At 41.5% G+C, this 15,096-nt stretch overlaps 1 protein-coding gene across 10 annotated transcripts in view; it reads left to right on the top strand.

Annotated features, from left to right (window-relative positions):
- Parp9 (poly(ADP-ribose) polymerase family member 9) overlaps positions 1–15,096 on the top strand; it is a 134,442-nt gene that overhangs the window by 97,243 nt on the left and 22,103 nt on the right. For 6 of the 10 annotated variants that reach the window (XM_087209306.1, XM_087209303.1, XM_087209325.1 and 3 more), the window contains 4 exons: positions 3,793–3,934; positions 6,347–7,200; positions 10,056–10,277; positions 11,491–11,709. In XM_087209306.1, the coding sequence (XP_087065432.1) occupies positions 3,793–3,934; positions 6,347–7,200; positions 10,056–10,277; positions 11,491–11,709 (1,437 nt within the window). The remainder of the gene's footprint in view (positions 1–3,792; positions 3,935–6,346; positions 7,201–10,055; positions 10,278–11,490; positions 11,710–15,096) is intronic. The other 4 variants (XM_087209315.1, XM_087209313.1, XM_087209318.1 and 1 more) reach the window with 1 other exon arrangement.

Raw genomic sequence — 15,096 nt, 5'->3', positions numbered from 1 at the left:
GAATTTGGTTATTAAGTCTAGAAGACTTTTGGTGGAGTTCTTGGGGTCTTCTATAGAGAGTATCATGTCTTCCACAAATAATGACAATTTGACTTCTTCATTTCCTATCTTTATTCCTTTTATTTCTTTCTCTTGTCTAATTGCTGTGGCTAATGTTTCCAGAACTATATTGAACAAGAGTGGTGATAGTGGACATCCTTGTCTTGTTCCTGATTTGAGTGTGAAGGATTTCAGTTTTTGACCATTTAGTATGATATTGGCTGTTGGTTTTTCATAGATGGCTTCTATCAGTTTGAGGTAGAGACCATCTATTCCAATTTTTTGTAGGGTTTTTATCATAAATGCATGTTGAATTTTGTCAAATGCTTTTTCTGTGTCTATGGAGATAATCATATGGTTTTTGTCCTGGGTTCTATTGATATAGTGTATTACATTGATTGATTTGCATATGTTGAACCATCCCTGCACCCCTGGGATGAATCCCACTTGATCAGGGTTTATGATCTTCTTGATGTTCTTCTGCATTCTATTTGCCAGTATCTTATTAAGGATTTTTGCATCTATGTTCATTAGTGAGAGTGGCCTATAGTTCTCCTTTTCGGTTGGGTCTTTCTCTGCTTTGGGGATCAAGGTGATGCTTGCTTCCAGGAATGAATTTGGGAGTACTGCTTCCCTTTCAATTTCATTGAAGAGTTTAAACAGTAGTGGCAGCAGTTCCTCTCTAAATGTCTTGTAGAATTCAGCAGTGAAGCCATCAGGGCCTGGGCTTTTCTTAGTTGATAAGTTTTTAATTACATTTTCAATTTCATTGGTTGGTATTGGGTTGTTCAGAATTTTTAGGTCTTCTTTGTTCAACTTTGGTAATTCATATGTATCTAGGAATCTGTCCATTTCTTCTGTGTTGTCCATCTTATTGGCGTATAGGTTCTGGAAGTAGGTATTGATGATCCTCTGGATTTCTGCTGGGTCTGTTGTCATTTCACCCTTTTCATTCCTAATTGCATGGATTTGGGCCTTTTCTTTCCTTTTCCTGAAAAGGTTGGCTAAGGGTTTGTCACTTTTGTTGATTCTTTCGAAGAACCAACTCTTGGCTTCATTGATTTTTTCTATCGTTCTTTTAGTCTCCATTGCATTAATTTCTCCTCTGATCTTTATAATTTCCTCCCTTGTATGAGTTCTGGGGTTGTCCCTGCTCTTCTTTTTCTAGCAGCTTGAGGTTCAGCATCAGGTTGTTTAATTGGGCTGGTTCTGTTTTCCTGATATGCGTATTCACTGCTATGAATTTCCCTTGTAAGACTGCTTTCATTGTGTCCCATAGATTCCAATATGTTGTATTGTCATTGTCATTTAATCGAAGGAACTGTCTGATTTCTTCTTTAATTTCTCTGTGACCCATTGGTTATTCAGAAGTGTGTTGTTCAGTTTCCACGTGTCTATGAAATTTTTGCAGTTTCTTTTGCTATGGATCTCCAATTTCATCACACTATGGTCTGATAATATACAAGGGATAACTTCAATTCCTTTGCACTTACTTAAACATGTTCTGTGTGTGGGTATGTGGCCTATTTTGGAGAATGACCCATGTGCAGCTGAGAAGAATGTGTATTCTGATTTTGTGGGGTAGAAGACTCTGTAAACATCTGTTAAGTTCATTTGTTCAAGAGTTCAATTGAGTTCTAGTATTTCATTACTTATTTTTAGTCTGGTTGATCTATCTATTTGTGACAGTGGGGTGTTGAGGTCCCCCAGTACAATTGTATTAGTGCATATATGACTTTTCATGTCCATTAGTATTTGTTTTATATAGTTGGGTGCACTAGTGTTTGGTGAATAGATATTTATGATTGTCATCTCTTCCTCTTGGATTGTTCCCTTTACAAGGATGTAGTGTCCTTCTTTGTCTTTCTTAATCAGTGTTGGTTTGAAATCTACTTGATCTGCCAAGAGGATAGCTACTCCTGCTTTTTGTTGGGTTCCCATCGCATGGAGTATTGTTTTCCACCCTTTAACTTTTAGTCTATGAGTTTCCTTTTGAATTAAGTGTGTTTCTTGTATGCAGCATATTGTTGGATTTTGCTTCTTGACCCATTCTGCCAGTCTATTTCTTTTGATTGGTGAATTGTGATCATTAACGTTGATGGTTATAACTGAAACATACTGACTTGTCTTTGCCATGACTTTATCTTTTTGTTGGGTTCTCCCCCTTTACATTTAATTTCTTATCATGCCAGAGGGGTTCATTCTGCTTTGCTTCCTGGGGTTGTGATCCTCAATGTCTGTTCCTAGGATATTGTGTAAAATTCTTTGGAGTGCTGGTTTGGTATTCACAAAGTTCCTAAGGTGCTCTTTGTCATGAAAATATCTTATTTCTCCATCCATTTTGAAAGATAGTTTTGCAGGGTACATCAATCTGGGTTGGAGGCTGTTTTCTTTTAGGGCTTGGAATATGTCACTCCAAGCTCTTCTTGCCTTGATGGTTTGTGTTGAGAAGTCTGCTGTGATTCTGATGGGCTTTCCTTTGTATGTGATTTGTTTCTTTTCTCTAACTGCTTGTAGAACTTTGTTCTTCTGTTGAGTTTCTGGAATCTTAACAATTGTATGCCTATGTGTAGATTTTTTTTGATCAAGTCTATTTGAAATCCTGTATGCCTCACTTATCTGTATGTCAAGTTCTTTTCCCCTGCTTGGGAAGTTTTCTGCCATTACTTCTGTGAAGAGTTTTTTTTATGTCCTCTGCACTCTCTCCTGTTTCTTCATTGACTCCAATCAGTCTTATGTTATTCTTCTTATCATCATCCAGCAGCTACTGGATTGATTTCTCATGTTCCTTTATAATTTTGAAGCAATTTTTCTTTTCCTGGTCACTAATTGCAATCTTATCTTCTATATCTGAAATTCTGTTCTCACATTGGCTCGTTCTGCTGTGTAGACTTTCAGTGGAGTTTTTCATCTCCTGGAAATCTATTTGCATCTGTTTTATGGATTCCATTTGTTTCTTATGTTGGGATTCCATCATGTTCCTCAGGTCCTGTCTAGATTTATTAATCATGTCTTGCACTAGGAGCACAGTTTCTCCTGTTATCTGAGAAACTATTTCTGATTTCATTTTTTCCAGATCCCCTTTTGTTGCCAGTTCAGTGGTTCCAGGTGGTTGAGCATCAGAGTGTTCCATCTCATGTCCCTTTGGGGTTGCTGTAGGTGATCTGGAAGTCTGGTTTTGAGACTTATTTCCATGTTTTCTCATTTCAACTGGGGAGGCCGGGGAGGGGGGGTGCCATTGGCATCCACGGGGATCACCTCCTATGAGCTGGGAGAGGTGGGACAGGGGCCGGGAGCAGCGGTAAGGATGGTGGCCCTGAAGCCCCTTCCTCTGGACCAGGAGCAGTGGGACGGCGGCTCAGAAGCCCCTACCTCTGGTCCAGGAGCAGCGGAACGGATGGCAGCTGGGAAGCCCCTTCCTCTGGACCAGGAGCAGTCTCATTTTGGTTTTTGACCTATGGGGCTTTCCAAATGTTCATCTCCAACCCTTCATCTCATTCTGAATTAAGAGTACATTGACCTCTAGGGAAGTGAGATAGGTCAATGCTTGATGGAACATTTAATATTCTCAGTGTTTCAGATGCACACCAAAACAAACACATAATAACAAAATACCATGGGCTTCTGTCCCAAACCCAGTGCTCTGAGCAGAGATTCTAATTTGTGTTTATTAGACTGTATTTGTAATCAGTGGTAGTAATCTGTAGTCTTTCAGCTTGAATTTTTTTAAAAAGCCATTCTCATTTTTCACAGGGTGCTGGAGCAGCATCTTCCAGTAAAGAAACAGGTAGGATCAAATCTCTGTCACTCTTATTTAAGAAGGGCTTTGCTCAGGTCTTTCCTCAGTGGAGAAAAGGGAAAACAGAAGGAGACTGTGTCTACCACAACTGCACAGGTGCGTGGCTGCAGGCCCCAGTAGTGACCCCACACATGCTGCGGGAGGTGGCTGCCCCTGCTGGATCCCCTTGATCCTTCCCTTTGTCCAACAGCTGTAAGACTCTCCTGACAACAGATCTGCAGCTGAAATTGGCCAGGAGCAGAAAACTGACTCTCCCCTTGCTCAGTGTGTTAGTTACTTTTCTCTTGTTGCTGAGACAAAATACCTGATACCCCAAGTTAGAGAGGAAAAGGTTTATTTGACTTACAGTTCATAAAAGTTTCAGTCCACAATCGACGGGCTCCAAGGCAGAGGGGCAGAGGGCCAGAGGGGCAGAGGGGCAACAGTTCATGGTGGCAGAAGATGCCAAAAACAACAAAGGACCAGGCTGGAGATTTAGCTCAGTGGTTTCGCCACCTGCTGCGCAAGTGCAAGGACCTGAGTTCAATCCCCAGAACCAAAAAACCAAAAAAACCCCAAAACAACAAAGGACCTTATGGCAGAGGGGCATCGAAGAGGAGAAACAGTTCATGGTGCCCAAACGGTAGCAAAGGCAACAAGGGAAGTAACAAGAGTCTTCCTGCCTCTTATCCCATCCAGACTACTGGGATTAGGGCCCTGTCAAACCAATCACTCAAGTATAGTGTTTAGTAATCACACTCTCAGCATCACAGATTCCAGATTCAGCCACCTCCAAAAAGAATGCATGAGGGCCGGGGATTTAGCTCAGTGGTTTTGCTGCCTCCTGCGCAAGCTCAAGGACCCAAGTTTGATCCCTAGTACCAAAAAAAAAAAAAAAAAAAAAATGCATGAGTACCGCTGCCTGCCGCGCAAGCACCAGGTCCCAAGTTTGATTCCCAGTACCCCCCCCCCAAATAAGAAGCCAAAGAATGCATGAGGCTTTGGGGGGACATCTAGACCCAAACCATAACACTTAGCAAGGGCTGAAAGAGACAAATGGTCCCTACCTAACCCTAGGGCTGGCCCAAGTGAGATTGCCAGCCAAAGCTGAAGCTAGCTGAGCCCAAGTACTTGATTGCTGTGTCTCTGAGTCCCTGAGACCACCAGAGGTCTTTCTAGGTGGCTCAGATTAGAACTAGAAGTTGAAGTACTATATAAGTAAATATCACATTTTATCTATTTCAGGATGCACATTTTTTTCACATTTTGACACTTCTGAAATAAGGCTACCACAGTTCATTTGGCATTGTTTTTCCTTTATCAGAGGCATATAATAACAATGTCTTAGACTCCATAAAATACTTTATCCAGGTTGGGTTTTTCAGAAAATAAAAGTTGGAAATGGAGTTACCAGTGCAAATGGTTCACTGTGAAAGAACAGAAGCCAGACTGGGCAGCTGGAGCCATCAGACTATAGTGAAAACCTGCTGGTTAGAGGTGTCTCACTTTGGGCATAGGTGGCCTTGCTCAGCCCTTGATGGGGGTCATCCTGAGAAAAGGGCACCCCTTGATCAGAGAACTGAGATGAACCCTCCACAGACTGAGAGCTGGAGGCTGCAAGCTTACCATGTTTCCCACTTCATAACCAAATTGAAGGAGGATCTGAGCAGCGCATCTTATCTGCCACATAAGTAAACAGATTTTACTCAACTAATTTTTATTGTTCCATGCAACAGAAATGCTATGAAGAATTATTTATTGTACCAGACATTGAGAATGCTCTACCCACTTGCTGGTCTGGTGTCCCTCTACCCTTTTCCACCAAGGAACAGCTTTGACCAGTGACACACAGAGGTTGGATAATACCCTATCTCCTGTAATTACCCCTCTGGGTTAAAACTCTGAGGCACACGATCCACACTGTCTGCCAGTGGAGTTAAGCTTCATTTTTTAAGTAACACACACTTTATTAATTTTTTCCTTTGTTTTACTTTCCCACCCTGCCCTCCTTAACCAGAGCCCCTGATATTTTCTAAGATCACCTCCCAAAGAAACTACTTACACTCAAAATTCATGTCTCAAGCCTTGCTTGTTAGAGAACGTAGTATGAGCCCCTAACAAAGCAAAAACCATTTGAACTAAAAAGCCTCCCCATGTTTCTAATTTATAATTAAGTTCCTTTAAATATGTGAGTGCTCATCATGGGTCTTCCTAAACTCACTATTTTTACATACATTTAAAATCACAGTTTTCTCACTGCCATCACTGTACATAGTAGCTAGCTCTGAGGAGTACTTACTGTGTGCCAGGCACAAGACAAAGCACTTCATAGGTGACCTACCATTGAAAACTCTTAGGTATTATTGGTCTAATTATCTGTATAGGTGAAAAGGGGAAGTAGTAAGGGCACTAGAGAAGTTCACTCTCTTGCAAATAAAAAACTCATCTTCCTGGTATGAATGGAATAAGATTCTTTTCAAAAGAACACTTGCTCATTTCTTTATTATTTTATCTTCTCTTCTTTTCCAGAGACTGACTTTTCTGTTCAAAGCTTTAGCTGGCAAATTCCCATTAATCACAGTGACTTCACAATATTAAAAAATCATGAGAGTCGGCTGTCCGACGTCCTACAGACTAAGTTTGGCTGTATCTCCACTCTGATCTCTCCAGCCCTGGCAGGTAACAGCCAGCCTCTTGCTCAGCAAGTCTTCAGAAAAAGGCTGAGTCCTGGACTAGAGTTGTCTGTCTGGAAGGATGACCTCACCAGACATGCTGTTGATGCTGTGGTGAATGCAGCCAATGAAGATCTTTGCCATGGGGGAGGCCTGGCTGGGGCCCTGGTGAGAGCTGGGGGCCATGAAATCCAAGAGCAGAGCAGACGATGGGTGGCCAGTTATGGTAAAGTACCAGCTAGTGAGATAGCTATCACTGGAGCAGGACGGCTTCCCTGCAGACTGATTATCCATGCTGTTGGGCCTCGGTGGGAGGCAATGGATTCACTGAGATGTATTGATAAATTGCAAAGGGTTATTGCCAGAATTCTGCAGTATGTGAACTATGAAAATACAAGCATTACGACAGTTGCAATTCCAGCCCTGAGCTCTGGAATTTTCCAGTTTCCTCTGGATTTGTGTACGCAGACTATTTTACAAACTATTCAGTGGTATCTTCAAGGGATGCAATTGGTTAGTAATTTGAAAGAAATTCACTTGGTAAGCAACGAGGACCCTACTGTGGCTGCCTTGAAAGCTGCTTCAGAAGTCTTCCTAGGGGAGAATGAGCTGGGCCCCTGGATGAGTCAAGAAACCACTCCTCCTGTCAGTATTCACACAATGCAGGGGCTGACCCTGCAGATTATCCAGGGCCACATTGAACAGCAGACGGTAAGTCTTTCTGTTCTCTTCCACTGCCAAAGGGGACCCTTGAATTGTTAATTAACTATTAAGAGGTTTTATAGTATATACCTTGCAACACTGTGTAGAAAGCACCTTACTGGGTTAAGAGTGTAGACTTCAGCTACTCAGGAGCCCCAGGAAGGAAGATCACAAGTTTGAGGCCACCCTGGGCAACTTAGTGGAACCCTGTCTCAAAATTTAAAAAAATAATGACAATGGAAAGGGTTGGGAATGTAGCTCAGGATGACGTCCTTTGTTCAATTTCCACTGCCATAAAAAGAATGAACTTCAGGACCACACCATCTGGATACCAGCTTTGCCATTTACAAACTGAGAAATCTCAAACAAACTACTTTACTTTTTAGTTTTCCTCATCTGTAAAATGAGGCTAATGGTAGCACATATCTTAAAGCTGGAATCAATACCTATAAAATGCTTAGAACAGTGCTTGGCACATTATTATTGCTATTGCTATTGTTCTTAGGGACTATGAAGAAATAGAACAACTTTTGATCCCAAGGAACTTAAAATCTACTATATTCTTTTTTTAATCTAACAAGCTCTTTACTTGAAAAATCTCACTGAGGAAACAAATCATATCAACATTTCTGAAGCAACCTATCAATAGTAACAAAAATAATATTTAAGACCATGTAAATTTGTGACACCAGTAGAGTATAGGACCAAGAAAAACTGTTTCAAGAGACTTGAGTTTGGGGGCCAGGGATTTAGCTCAGTGGTTTCGCTGCCTGCTGTGCAAGCACAAGGACCCGAGTTCAATTCCCAGTACCAAAAAAAAGAAAACAAAACAAGAGATGAGTTTTGAATCTGATCTCCAGTTGTGATGCGCATGAACTGGCAGGGGGAAAGCTTTCTGGGTAGTTAGTGACTTGAGCAGAGAGGAGGAATTGACAGATAGGGAATAATGGATTGGCTAGAGTCATAGACACAGGTGGAGCTGGAAGACCTGTTCTGTGTGTAGAGCGCTATGCCTGGGGCTATGGAGAATACAAAGGGTAGCTTAGCCTTTAGCTGAGGCTCTTTGCACAGAAAGGCCAGGACCTTGGGAGGGAGGGAGGGAGGGAAGGAGGGAGGGAGGTGAGGCTAACAGCAAACCCAGGCATTTCTGGGCTAAGGCAGCTCCCCTGTCAGGCAGAGAGCACCTAGGAGGTTTGCTGTCTCCTTAGCCCTGGGGCCTGGTGTAGGCAAGTGTATGAGTCTAGGTGTTCTAGGTGTTAGATTAATGATGAATAAGTGGAAGGGGAAGCAGGAAGCAGGAAATGGGGACTGCAACAGCTGGAGAGAAGAAACATAAGGTTGTATTCTTTTCCTCCCTAGATCAGTGATACCTTGTAGGGCCATAATCAAATAGACTTAACCAACAGTTAAATTACCACTTAGAACCTACAAGATAGTTAGAAGAATGAGGAGACCCCATGAGACAAAATATTTGAGCAGTCATTAAAGCCAACTTAAAATTAAAGTGGAAACATCGTAGTTAAATAACTTGTTCATTTAATTAAAATGTCATTGCATTTATTTATTTCTAGCAGCATTAGAAAATTTATACTTTTTAAAGACTGCCATTGTCCTCAAATGACAATTTCTGATTGCACTTTCAAAGTGAAATATTCACTGGGCATGGTGTGCATGCCTGTAATCCCAGTACTTGGGAGGCTGAGGCAGGAAAATTGCTGTGAGTTTGAGGACAGCCTGGGCTACATAATGAGTTCAAGGCCAGCCTGAACTACATAGGGAGACCTTGTCTCAAAAAAAACAAAACAAACAAACAAAGTGAAACATTCACTAACATCCATAGAAGCACTTAAGTTACCCCAAGGGAACCAAATCCATTGGGATAATTAGTGGGATTTGGGCACAGGGGAAGGAAAGACACAACCCCTTTAGCACAGCTCTGTGAGCTAAGAGATAATGTTACTTAAAGTGCAGTGCCTTGGAAGGCTGAGGCAGGAGGACCGCCATGAGTTTGAGGCCAGCCTGGGCTACATAGTGAGTTTAAGGCCAGCCTGAACTAATAGCAAGATCCTGTCTTAAAAAACCAAAAAAACCCAAACAAAAATAAAAAACCACAGCCTGCAAACATGTACAGTATAGTCTGTTTCCAAAAAAACAGATAAAGAACTGGTAAAAGTGGTTACCTGTAGCATAGGTGGGTACGTGGATCTGGGGACCCCAGCAAAAGGTAAGCCCACTTTTCATGAAAGATCTTTTGCTCCATTTAGACTTTAGTCAAGTACTATTTATCTTAAAACATACATTAGGTAGTAGAAATTCCCTAAGAAATTTTATTTCCTCTCTGTTTAAAATAAAACAACTTACACAGAAATAGCAAAAAGTGATGGTGGTAGGACAGAGAATTAAGCCATTTATTGGTACAGCTTTAAAAAAATCACAAGGAATGCTCAGAATCTAGAAATATAAGAGGTATAATACAGCAAAGGGCTCAAAGATGTTTGCAGTAAAAAATATATCATCCATGTATTTATACAATTTCTGAATAGGACAAAGAACATCGTGACCATCAAATGCTCATTCTCTGGCTATAATGGTTTCTAACCATTATTAGATAAGTGTATGTGGAGTTAAGATCTTCAAAAAAGTATTTTCAAATCTCTCTAGGGAAATACTTAAATTAGTGATTTAAGAAAGAGGAACTCAGGATGTAGCTCAGCGGTACAGCGCCTGTCTCGAAAGTGTGAGGTCCTGAGTTCAATACCCAGTACCAAAAAATGAAAGAAAGATAGAGAGAAAGAGAGAGAGAAAGAGAGAAAGAGAAAAAAGAGGAACTTAACAATGAATACTGTGCTTTCTTCCTTTTTCAGACAGATGTGATTGTTAACTCTGTAAACCCATTCGATATTAAAAGCGAACCTGTGTCAAAATCAATTCTACAACAGGCAGGAAATGAAATAGAATGGGAACTTACTGACAGAATACCTAAACTGCTTTCAGTTTCCAAATTTGTACTGGTCACAGAAGGATTTGAATTGTCCTGCCGATATGTATTTCATGTACTGTGGCATTTAACATATCCTAAACATCTGGTAAGTTCAAATAAACTTATTACCTTTACATAGCTGCATGGTCGAACCATTTGGTTAAATTTCCATTGTTCCATTACATTCATGAAATATTGTTTAATGGTGGAGTTTCCATTTTCAAACATGCCTCTAAAAGCATGAAATATTGAATGAATACAGTTGCCACAAGTGCTCTTAAGAAGTTCAGTTTGAAATGTTACCTACCCCTGTCTAAATTGTAAGTGAGAATACTGCAAATGGACCCCAAGACAGCAGGGCCCCCTTAGTCTGTACGCTGGTTGCCCTCATCATACCCAGCACCCTGTGGGCCTTTCCGTAGGTAGGCAGGGGATCAGCCTCTGTATATGTCACTCTGTTTCTTCAATTCCAGCAGGGGCTGGGATTTCCTTGCCTGGACCATTTCAGCGTGATCTATTATCTGTGATCTGTGCCTGCCTATTCCTACAGTGGAATCTGTGCCTACCTATTCCTAAGTGCCTCTTCCAGGCAACTTTCTTTCTGAGACCTATAAAATACAAGTATTAAAGAATAGTGGGAGCTTATTCAAGTATAGGAAAAGAGAAACTTAATCTCTTTCTCTACTTTTGTCTCTCTTTTTTCTGTACCATTCTTCTCCTCTCTTGGCTACAGAGCTCTGCAATCCCAAACTGGTTCTCCAACCATTCTTTCTCTCCCATTTTTCCAAGGTCCTTCTACAGTCAACTTTCCAATAATAGTAATTCAATATGATGTTGAAAAGTTGTAAGAAATGTAAGTCTGCCTAAATACTACCATTTCGCCAAGAGAAATTATATAATAGACCTCAGGGACATTAGATAAATATTGTTTGTTTATTTTAATCTCTCCTTTATTAAAACTCCAAGAGCTCTTTTTGTTGGCTTAGAAGTGGCAGATGAGCAGGATCAAGCTGATAGCTAGCTCACTGGCTTGGTGCCATAGGCAAAACCTACCCATTTGGAGAAATCCTAGTGTCCTTGTGCTGAATAGCACACAGTGGGCCGTTAAATACTTCAGCTTCTTGGCTCTTTTGTTGCTCATCATCTAACTGTATATTTGTAGTGGGTTCCCAATGATTGACACCTTTCCTGCCCTCTGAGAAGATAGGAATGTGACCACAGGTGGAGGCCGGTGTTGTAAAATGCAAACAGAATCAAGGGATAAGTGAAGGCTTATTTCTGATTCAAAAGCTGATCTTAAATTTGTATTTCTCTTACAGCTATTGAAAAATGCAGTAAAGGAATGTTTGGAAAAATGCCTTGAGCTAAATAAAACTTCCATTTCCTTTCCTGCCCTTGGGACTGGAAGCATTGGTATAAAGAAGAATACAGTAGCAGAGATCATGTTTGATGAAGTTTTAACATTTGCCAAGTACCATTTGAACGAAAAACTAACTGTGAAGTTTGTGATCTTTCCAGAGGATCTGGGGACATATAAGGTGAGTTAATACCTTAGAATGTCTTATAGTCTTTTCATTCATTGAACATCTGTTTAGTATCTTCAGTGGAAGACACAGGGCTAGGTGCTATGCAGTGTGGTGATGCTCTAACTTCAGAAAATTTAATTTCTCTATATTGCCTACCTCTGATCTAGTAGCAGATGTCATTGCAAAAGCCATGTCTACCCCACTACTTAGTGTCTCCTTTTTCCTTTGCTGGCATTAGTTTTCCTTCTGCCTCTTAAAGGTAAACAGTGTCCTGGCTTCTGGGTGGGGTCCTTTCCCCCTCTCTTCCCTTCCTCCACGAATGCAGTGTTCCTTCAACTTCTAAACCTCTGTAAACTCCTGTTTTCTGAGCCAACTCCAGACCGACATCCCCAAACATCCCTCATTTCTCCTTGAATCTCTGTTATCTCAAATCCAGTGTATTTAAACGAAATTCTTTGTCTTTTTCTCTCCAGTGAATCACTTTTTCCTCCAAACTTCCAATCAGCCTTGGCTTTGTCTCTTCTGGTTGTGTGAACTTGGGCTGGTTAGTTTCTACCTGTGCCTCAGTTTCCTCATCTTTAATTTTGGGGGTTTTTAAGACAAGGTCTCTCTACATAGTTCAGGCTGGCCTTGAATTCACAGTGATCCTCCTGCCTCAGCCTCCCAAGTGCTGGGATTATAGTGATGTGTCTCCGTGCCCGACCAGGTTCCTCCTCTTTAAAAGGGAATAATAACTAACATTTTGGGGGGCTGTTATGAAGATTAAATGAGTTAATACATGGAAAACACTGAGAACATTGTCTGACGCATGGTAGTCTCTCCATGTAGGTTAGCAGTTATATCATCTTCAGTGAGCTATGGTTCACTGAGGGCTGAGGTATTAAAATAAATGACTTGTTGGGCCAGGGATTTAGCTCAGTGGTGCTGCTGCCTGCCTCGAAAGCACAAGGTCCAGTGTTTGATCCCTGGTACCAAAAATAAATAAATAAATAAATAACTTGTTTATCTTTTCTTAACTAAGATTATAAATTTATTAATAGCAGGGGTGTTTGTGGTTATTGTTGTAACCCCAGTATTTCTCTCGAATTCCATCTATTCTTTATTAGCTTGCTTGTAGGTGATCTCAGGGGGAAGTCAGTTTTGGTCTAACACAGAACAGGGACCTGTGTGTAGAGGAGTGTGTCTTGTGTGACTGAATGTCAAGGTCTGTGTCCAGCTTCTTTAGTTTTCATTTCATCTCTGCCTTTTGCTTTAGTGGCCAGATCAAGCTGAGTTTCTAACTGTTAATAGTCATTAAAATTAGTATATTTTGCTTTACTGTTCTGCCTTTAAAGTTCCAACCATTTTTTTATTGTTTTATTTGTGTTTAGCTGGCTTTTTTTTTTTTTTTTTTGGTTCCAGGGATTGAACTCAGGACCTTGTGCTTGTGAGGCAGGCTGCGGAACCACTGAGCTAAATCCCCAGCCCTAGTTGGCATTTTTAAAAAAGACTCTTACTTGTGGGCATGGTGGCACATTCCTGTATTCCTAGCACTCAGGAGGGTGAGGCAAGAGGATTGCTGTGAGTTCAAGGCCAGCCTGAACTACGGCCCTGGAGAGAGACACAGACAGACTGAGAGGGACAGAGAGAGACAGAGACAGAGACAGAAAGAAAAAACTAATGATGTGAAGAAAAAATGGAAATGAACATGATATAACGGCTTTGTAGGTATTCCAGACATACATTTTGGATTCTGCCAGTATCAATGAGATTTCCCAGATGGGTGTTGGTGTACAAGGGGCCTTACTCAGTGCCTGGCAGAGAATGGTTTTGAACCTTCGTTCCCTGACTGCTGCTCTCCCCACCTTCTGGCCAGTTCCATGTTTGTATAAGTCATTATTCCTCTCCTTCCAAGGAATTGAATGCATACTTGTTCCAGGTTGCTCTTTCCTAGACCAAGAGTAAAGTTTCTGGTTCCTTCTAGTTTGCAACCAGATGAGGAGGTTTGAGGGATTTGCTCATTTCCATGCCTGTTTGTAAGCCGTCAGTGCAGCATCACTGCAGATGGGTTTGGAAGAGATGTTCTTGGTGGATTCTCACTGCTCCAGCAACCGCTGTGCTCTCTCAGCTCACTGGCAGTGTGGTGGTGAACGCCCCAATGACGTAGCTCACCTTCTTGGCACAGTGAACCATCACGTCCTTCACGTGAAGTTCACCAGGTCCCCCAGGCAGAGCACTGTCACTGAGCCCAGAGAGTACCCTGAGCTTGTCCCTGAACCGTGTGCAAAGCATCATATCCTCACAGGTGGAATTAGCCACTTCTAGGATAAAAGTTTCATTCTCTCCAATGTACAAACAGAAATGTGCACTGCAGTTCAAGAAAAGTGGAAAGATCAAACAGGCTCAGTGCTCCCCTAAGGGATCATAATAAAAATAGCCACCTTGCATGGGGTACTGCACTGCCAGGCACTGTGCTAAGCAGAAGCTGTCTCATTCCATTCTCCCTGCAATCCTGCGTTGAAGCCACTGGTGACATCTCCATTTTACAAACAGGAAAACACAATCCAGTGGTTAGCATGTGCGCAGCTAGTTGGGGGCTAAACCAAGACTCCAGTCTCAGTCTGTTTCCCTAAATGCCTACGTTCTTCTGAATCACTAACCAAAAACATGGAAAAAATACCCTAAGAAATACATTTTTCTGTTGTGTAACTCAAGAAGATTATCTTACCCAGTGATTTATATTATATAGTGAACATTGATCATTCCTTCAGGGTTTTCCAACATTAACACTGTATTTTATCCACATGGAGATATGAGTGAGTGTGTGTACATATGTGTACACCTCTGCCTTTCTGATAAGCATGTCTCTTCTTCCTAAATAAGTCTTACAGTGAGAGATGTGTGTACAGAAAGATCAGAGAGTGACTTGCACAGGTCCTCACGGTGGTGTTACTTTGGCAGAGTTCCTACATTCCAGAAAATAGATTTGTCAGACAACCAGAGTTCACCTGCCTTGGGAAGATCAACCCACGTTCAACTCACAATTAAGTGATATTTATATTCAGACACACATACACACACACACACACATATATCCCCCGCACGGGGATCGAACTCAGGACCTTGCACTTTCGAGGCAGGCACTGTGCCACTGAGCTAAATCCCCGGCCCAAGACACTCATATTTTCCAATTCAGAAGTAAATAAATAATTCCGCACCTGACTGAAAAATTTGTGTTCACCAGTATTTCATGATGTAAGGGTGCTGGCTGGAGCTGAGTATCTGTGAAATGCAATGGGTGGTTATTTAAGTACGTATTGCTTATCTACCTCAGACATGTCACCTCAGAACGAGGGACCCCTCTTTAGAAAGCAGTACTGACATTTTTCAGATCAGGTGTTGGCCACTAGTGGACAGAGA

Source organism: Heterocephalus glaber, unplaced genomic scaffold, assembly GCF_053883595.1.
Source record: "Heterocephalus glaber isolate CG9 unplaced genomic scaffold, H.glaber_assembly_v1.0 deba00000122, whole genome shotgun sequence".
Lineage (NCBI taxonomy): Eukaryota > Metazoa > Chordata > Mammalia > Rodentia > Bathyergidae > Heterocephalus > Heterocephalus glaber.
The sequence above is the reverse complement of the archived record's forward strand: the minus strand, read 5'-3'. Positions and strand labels throughout refer to the sequence as shown.